General features: G+C 41.2%; 1 protein-coding gene across 1 annotated transcript in view; it reads right to left on the reverse strand.

The window, feature by feature from the left end:
- kcnh8 (potassium voltage-gated channel, subfamily H (eag-related), member 8) overlaps positions 1–8,334 on the reverse strand; it is a 51,685-nt gene extending 43,351 nt beyond the window's left edge. Inside the window, exon 1 of the mRNA XM_028596871.1 lies at positions 8,259–8,334. Coding sequence (XP_028452672.1) covers positions 8,259–8,334 — 76 coding nt within the window. The remainder of the gene's footprint in view (positions 1–8,258) is intronic.
- Positions 8,335–8,592: the final 258 nt, after the last annotated feature.

Raw genomic sequence — 8,592 nt, forward strand, 5'->3', positions numbered from 1 at the left:
GTAGGTTGACACAGAACATCATTAACCTTTACTGTCTTTTTTTACTTTGTCCTTTCCACCAATTCTCCTCATCCTTCATTTTCCCTACCTTTCATTTCTCCTCCTCCCTCCTACTGTCCTAATTTCCTTTCACCTACTCCTTTACTAATGCGCCAGCATGACACCCCCCCTTCTTGCAACCGCCTGCTCTCTAATAATCCTACCCTTGCTCCTTCCTTCCTTCCTTCCTTCCTTCCTTCCTTCCTTCCTTCCTTCCCAGCTGTTATTTATGTCCCTCCTACCATTTTGGATCTCTCCACCTAATTAGTCTTCATATCCTCCCTTCCCTTGGAATTCCACAAGACTATCCCTCTTTTTCCCAATCCATTTATTTCCATCACTCTTAGCACATGCTCACCTTCTTCCCCACCACCCCTACAAGAGCATCATCTGTCTACTTTCACTATCTTCCCTCTGCACCCAAAACTCTGCTAAAGGAAAGGACTGACTCATCTCTCCTTCGGAGTCCTTTTCAGATTTCATCTCACCATCTCCCACTCCACCACCTCCCCTTTGTCTCTCTCTTTTGTTCCTTTTTTTTTTACTCTGGATCTTCTCTCCTCTCTCTCAACCTCTTCACCAGCTCCTATTTCTCTCTATCTCTCTCTCCATTCTGAATTTCTTTGGCTAATTGCTATGGTGTAGAAGCCCATAGATCATCTCCCCTCATGCTCACACTATTGCATGACAGCTGCTGGAGAAACCCCACAGGGACACAAGATGAGGAGTAGGAGAAGGAAAGACAGAGACAAAGAAAGAGAGAGGGAGGGTGGGTGAAGAAAAAGGGAGGGCAGGGAGAGAAGAAAGAGAGCAAGAAGTATGGAGAGAGAATTGGCTTCAGAGCTTTTTAAGCAATCAAAGTCAACTGTTCTGCATTGTAATTGTTGGTGAACGAATGTCCAACTGTAATTATACCAAAACACCAGCATAAGACAGCTGTGGCATCACAGTTGGTATCCTGCCTTCTACGAACAGTCAGCATCTGTATATTGTATGACCACAATGTTTTCCTAATCTTAATCAAGTTAGTTTGCCGCATGGATCTAGGGATGGTAATATTGTTGGTTTGTCAGACAGTTGGTCCACCATATCATAACAACTATGTGTGGGTTGTCATTGACATGACATTTTGTACAGACATTCATGGCACACAGAGGACGAATCTCTTTCTCTAGTGCTACAAGAGGTTGACATTGTTGACATTTTGACTGAAATATCTTGAAAACTATTATGATGGACTGCCATGAAATTTGGCCTCTAGTGGATAAATCGGAAACACTGGTGTTTCATCTAGTGCCACCATAAGGTCAAAACAATCACTCATTGAGTCAAATATAGCCACATCTACTACAGATGGGCTCAAATTTGCGTGCTGACATGAATGGTTCCCAGTGGATGAATCCTAACAACTCTGGCGATCCCCTGACTTTTCCTACGCCATCATCACGTAAAAATCTCCCTTTCTCCAATACTTTGGTTTATGACCAAATACCTGCAAAACATATTATTTTCTCATCAGCCTCAGCTATACTTTGTGTTAGGTGCTAACTGGCAAACAACACGCTAAAATAAGTTGATGAATATGGTAAACATTACACCTGCAAACAATCACAATGTTAGCATTGTCATTATGAGCATCTTGGCATTTTACTCAAAGCATTGCTGTGCCTAAGTCCAGCCTCAGAGCTAATAGCATGGCTGCAGATAGTCATACAGACAACAGGGGAAAACTCACCCAAAGAAAATGACAAACAACTTATGTGGTTTTATGTTGGATGACTTGTTGGGGTTTACTTTCTCAGCAGGTCAGTTCTACAATAACTATGTGGGTCACAAAAATCTAAGACAAAAAGTGTTCCATCAGGTACATTCCTTCACTACACCCTTCTAAACAGATGGAAAAGTGGGGAAGAGGTGAGCGTGTGTTACCTTGTCCACACACTGCTTTGTCCCAGATTTTTGGTTTTAAACACACTCACAAATGCTCCGAATGCATATTCCCCGGCTCCTAGACAGAACCGTGACACCCCCAAGAGTAACCCCTGAGCTATTTACAGCACAGTAATTCACATGATGGGTGAGCAAGTGTAAGGAAGTAATGGAGACATAGATAGAGAGAGAGAGGGAAGGAAGCAGAAACCAACAGAGAGACACAGCACAGGGGGAAATGGATGGCAAAGTAGATGAGAAAGTGAAAGATGGGGGAGTGTGGGCAGTTAAGGGGAAGAGAAGGGGAGACTGAGAAATATACAGAGGCAGACAGATGAGTGTGGGAAAGAGACATAGGGGGATAGGGTGATGTGAAAAATTGAAAGTCACTATGAGAGGTTGGAATGATGAAAGATGGAGATGGAGTGTGGTATAAATTGGCAGAGAAGTGGAGAGATGGATGGAAAGACCTCCTCACCCCTTTGCCAGAATTCATGCCAGCCTCTCAGAAACTGCTACAAAGCAGTCATATAACCACAAAGAAGTCACTCTAGAGTTGCCATAGTAACCACTGACACACACCATAGCAACCAAGGTTACAACTGTAGTTTGTCTTGTATTCTGAATGTAGTCGACACATAGGGTTATGAAATTGATGTCACTGCACTGTATCAAGAAATTGTAGGTATCAATTAATTGGTATTTTGTGTTGAGCACATTTATACATTTGCACACACATGGAGGACATGCATGCACAATAACACAGCCATTCAAACAGTGGTAATCCTCTCACACTGAAGACAGAAAATCATTAGCCAAATCAACTGCCTTAATCACTTCTGTGGCTTTTTATCATACAGTCCCCCAGGCTCTCACCAATTGAAACATTACACCAGTCATTACATACCTGTAATTTGCAAGCCAGCCTCCCTCTACCTTTTCCCCTTCTTTTTAATCTGCCTGTCTTTATCGGTATCTTTTTCACTCTCCATTATCTTATCCCTTCTCTGCCTCCTCAAAATGTTGGGTCATAGCCTCTCCCTTTCTCACAAAACCCAATCCTGTCATTTGAAAAAGTATTTGAGTCTAAAAATGGCCGAGTTGGCCAGGACTTCGCTGGCGAAACCCCGTTTGTCAATCGTTTTGGACAGTCCATTAGAGACGGTGATTAGGAGAGGAATTTTGCTAATTAGGCGATTTAACAAGGCAGAACATAACAGGGAGGCACTCATGCAGACGTCCCAGAAGTTTGGTGGAACAGACTCGGCTCCTGTAAATGCACAGTAATAACCGAGTATATGACCTTACAACGAGGACATCCATTGCCTGCTGAGTCAGTACTGATGGTGGTTGCTGTATTCTCCTAACATAATGCTTTGTCAAAGCCTTGTTAAAGCCAGTAGATAATGCTGGGTTGCCATTAATTCAGAACACAAATTTACATTTTCCACACTAAGCCAATGCCTTTAGCCATGTTGGTTTACAGTGAGATTGTTTAAGTAGATGATGAGGATCTTGTTACTTTTAATGGGATATGTAACTGATGATGTTGTAGGAAACAGCCTTTTTCTGATAAGTTGAAACATGTTGTGTTGAGGCACATCATTGTTCTTTAAGTGTAAGCTATACACTGGAAGAGCTGGCAGCTATATTCAGAAAAAGCCTTTAAATGAACTTGAGCTCATGATTACGACATCAGCATGTCGTGTGCACATAATGCTTAGCATTCAAGTGGTTTGGTCGTGACAACACAGCTGCTAGGCAACAGCAACAATTCTTGCTAACAATTTAGCTAGATATGTCTTTCAAATAAACAGTGTTGACTTCTTGTCCCGTTAATGTGCAAGCTAGCTAGCTAGCATGCCAACTGGTAGCTAGCTGGTAGTAAACCAGTTAGCTTGGTGAAGTAATTGGCTGTGGCTAGCAGGATAGCTAGATGTTACCGATGAGCTCACGAGCCATAGCTTAAGAAGCCCCGTAAGTAGACTCTATGTCACCAAGCTTTTAGCACCACTTATTTCACAAGGATGCGTGAATGAACTCACTGTGCTACTTTCTGGTGCAACTGGGCAAGACTTTGATAAGATTTCATGGAAAAGGGGTCCTCTGTATTCTACACTGTTCACAAGGATGCAGCACTCACACACCCATACTTTGTTTATTTTTACCCCGAAATAAAACAGTCTCAACATTAAGTAGGCTTTGGAGAAAATGGGAACAGCAGTGCCAATCCACTGCCAGTAAGTGAGAGCCCCTGTGCACCCTGCAGCACTACAGTCAATGATGATTGATTACTCTCAGAGTCTCATAACTGCACTCATTACTTTTTTCATTCTCTAGCTGAGGACAACATTCGACCTGTCTTCTCCCAAGTTGGCATTGCCAGGTTGTAAAATAACAATGTACTAAGTACTGTACTCTTTAATGGGAAATTAAAGAGTTGTTGATGTTTTTGACATTGTTTGACTTGTGAATTCCTGGCTATTCCCAACAAATAATAACCCTGGTTATCTTTACTTTAACAATCCTCATTGAAGCATATGTGCGTCAGCATGTGGTCTGTGGTCTTTCATACTCAGTAATTAGCTCCCTAGGTCTTCGTGCAGGTCATAAGGTTGCTGGTGAGATTGAGCCATAGGGATAGCAACAATATATCCTCGGTCTTCTTCTGAGACAGCAGCATCTGATAGTGATGGCTTCTTCTATTATGTGCAAAACTTTGATGAGTTTTTAAAACACTCACCTGGCAGCAAGTGGTTATCATGATGTGGAATGCCACAGCCACTTTTTAACAGCTTAATTAGATGTGCTGCATTTAAAGGAAGTTAATCAGTGGTGAGGAAACTTCTGCTTTACTACCCTTATGCTCAAAGTCAGAGGCAGCTGAGTACACACACTCTTTAATTCACATACACACTTTAAACATATCGATCAACACACAGCTGTTCCAAGTCTTGGCATCAGTGATTGTGACAGTAATTACCTGCCTAGTGGAGGTGGAATTAGTGTGTGCTGAGAGCTAGAAAATGGCAATCTGGAAGAGTGGCACAGGATGGGCAGCACACAGCACAAACTGGGAGACTTTTGTAGAAGAAAATGAATTACCTAAAAGTTTTAGTCTTATTTTATCTTGATATCCTCTTTCCTGCTGACTGATTAAGTTCCTATTATTTTCTCTGAACAACAAACTTTTAGTGTCTCCTGTGTTAAGGAAGTCTGTCTGCCTTTTGTTTATGTAATTTAAAATTAATTGATTTTAGGAAAAATAACATGATGTTCATATTGAATGTATTGTAATATATTTCATGTTGTTTTGCTCAAAAAAATGTATGCAGAGTTGCAACTATTAGTTGTTTGCTTAATTAATGTGCAACTATTTAGTCACTTTTTAGGGTTCCAGCTGTGCAAATTTGCTGGTTTTCTTGGCCTTTTATAATGTTTAACTTAATATCTTTGGATTGGGACTTTTCATTAAACAAAACAAGCATTTTGAATAATGAACCTTGGTTTTGAAATTTTTTATTATTTTGTTACTGTTTTCTGACATTTTAGGGACCAAACGATTAATCTAGAAAAACAATTGATAATGAAAATAATCATTAGTTGCAGCCCTAATGTACATACGTTTCAAAATACTATACTATGGGCTAAATGATAATGTGTGATTGCAATGAGCAGCACACCACTAAACACTGATCCAGTGACAGACAGGTGGTGAGATTAGTCACCTGGATGGCACACTGTTGTAGTGATGACAGAAGGTGTTACAGCACTCTCACACAGTCATCACAGTGTAGAGCTACAGATAGATTCTGTTATTTCAGTTACACTGAGGGCAAACAATCCTTACACAGTGATCAGAGGTGTTTGTGTCTGTCAACTAATAAGTTGACAAAACCCACAGTGAAACACACAAACACTGTTGGCCCTTTGAAATGTCATGAACTGCGCTGTGAGATCCAAATAAAGTCAGCTGTGGGATGCTGTTGAAATTATTTAAAGCCATGAACATTTTTATGTTTACTCTCATCTGAGCTATTTAAATTATTTTTTGTTTGCTGTCTTCTCTCAGCCGTTAATTGAATGTATCCCGAAGGTTTCCAGTTACCACTAGGTTATGCCTGAGACACCTCAAATAAACCTGGGTGTGAACATAGAAGAAAATATCTCTCTTTGTGAGCACTGAAAAAGTTGAGTCAATTTCAAAGGCCACCTGTAAATGAGCACAAATCAAGTTAAACAGTTGCCTACTTTCACTTTAATCCATTTATCATACATTGTTTCCAAGTCCGACCTGCCCACCCAGGCTTTGGATGACGTCAATGGGGATCACATAGCAGTGAACCAGCACTTCCCTTTGCTCCTGGCCAGGCCATCAGACCTAATTTGTCCAGTCAAGCTCCACTGCCTCTAGTCTGCCCCATCTTTCAGTTGAAATCCAACGTTCATTTCATCTACTTCTCAGCTCAAGGACAATCCATTTGTGCTGTATACTATACCACTCCAATTCCCTTGTGTTATAACAGATCTACTACCCAGGCAGCTGCATGTTTGTTGGCACTTGACATATAGCCTGCTCTTACTCATACAGTGGTGCTTAACCTGCAGATACGGGTACTGAAATAAGGATGGATGTCTGTGGTTATTATAATGCCTCACTGAGTGCTATGAACATACCAGACAAAATGGAGCATGTCCCAAAGAGTAGGGTGAGTGGGGTCGGGAGGTGAGTTTGTTTTGGAATGAGCCCTTAAATTCAGGATGTATTATTATAACTAATGTCTATGATAAGGATTTTAGCAATAAGTGGCAAGTATTAATATTACACAGACAGAAGTGTGTCTAAAAAGGTTGTAGTGTAGTTGTGTTTATGACAAATAGACAATATATTATAGTCTGGTTCAAATACAGTACTGGAGCGACCGCTCTCTAAGTAGATACACTATGATAAACTGATATATGAAGCTGCAACTATTAGTTCAGTAATCAATTAGCTGATCGGCAAACAATTAAATGGTAATCATCAATCAAATGCTTAGCTTTTCCTTTTCTTAAAACTATACACTGTGTATGTTTAGGTTTTGGACTGTTGGTTGGACAAAGCCTGACATAACAGTGACATAACACTGGTCTACAGGAAACTGTGATGGGCATTTTTTACTGCAGACCAAACCAATAATTGATGTATTGAGAAAATATTGGTAATAAAAATAATCGTTAGTTGCAAGCCTACTGATACATTATAGGAACTGTCTGAAGTGCAATGAAGAGCAAAGATGAACCTCTGAAAAAATACAAACCCAAGGGTGTGCATATACTGTAGCTGCCTAAACAAACAAAATACACTAAGATAACCCTTAAAAGCATGAACATAGGTTGAAACTGAGTAGAAAGAGAGACAGGCCTGGAGAATGAGAGCAGGGCAGCTCAGCTTAAAGTCAGTTGTAAAACATAGCTGATTTCCAAAATTCTTCCAAGAGAAATAGAGAATGATCATTGTGAAGTAAGACATCTACTAAAATAAAGTGGCGAGAGTTCAGACAAAAGTTGTCGTTTAGAAATGCCTCAATGTGTGTGACTCAGCCCGGGGAAAGACTTGCTGTAATGCCGCCGCCGACCAATTAATTTTGATAAATGCGACTGCTGGTTTCAGACCGGCGGGAGGAAGATCGCACCCACTGCAGGACTTGTCGGGCCAAAGAGCAGAGATAATAAAGGTTAACTTCACAGAAAAACAAAATCAGCTGTGGATAACTCAGACAAGTTGGATGTATTCATGTGTGTTCAAAGATATGTGCATCAAATATACGACACACAGGCTGCAACTAGTGTGCAAGTTGTCCAAATGTGTGATGTGAAGCTTGGAGCCTGCGTGAGCGCCCAGTTAACCCTTTGTCGCTGTCTGTGGTGCTGAGCTTTCAGTACCGCGGACAGCGACAGACTCTGCCTGCTAATTGCGTGTCCGGCTTTCCTTTTCTGTCTGGCCCTGAGACATGAAACAATTTGGAGTTACCTTGAAGTTAAAGTCTAACTGAGAAAAAATAAAACGGGCCTGAAATACCCGATGCCCTGATGTCTACATTTAATTGTAAGGCCATTTGCATTAGGAAAACAAATCGAGCCCCTCAGCTTTATTAGATTGTTGCAGGTGTTTTGATCTCAAGGATCTCCAAGAAATGTCAAGCTTCTTACAAACCAGAGGATACAAGCAAGCCGAAAACTTAAACCAGAAGCTAATATAGATGCTAAAAAGATCCTAGTGTTTAAAAAATAATTTAAAGCAAACTTACGAGTGCCATCGAACCGTGTGGCTATTGTGTCCAGAAACGTGTTCTGTGGCGCTAATAATCCCTTCATCACAGGCATTTTCCCTGCTTAATATCGAAGTCCCCATCAAAGTTACTGAAGAGCAGGCGCAAGTCGTCCAAATGTGTATGGTGCTCCCATTTAAGCTGAGGAGCCTATGAACAAGGAGCTATCCGGTCAACTCAACACAATGCAATCCCTAGTCGGTGGAGAGTGCTCGTGATGCGCGCACCCGCGTGTCTGGAGCTTTTTGTTGCGTGTGTAAATGTCAAGAGAAGACGAAGCCCACAGGTGCAGTTCAGGTAATAGCCAGGTACG

This window comes from Perca flavescens, chromosome 14 (assembly GCF_004354835.1).
Source record: "Perca flavescens isolate YP-PL-M2 chromosome 14, PFLA_1.0, whole genome shotgun sequence".
NCBI lineage: Eukaryota > Metazoa > Chordata > Actinopteri > Perciformes > Percidae > Perca > Perca flavescens.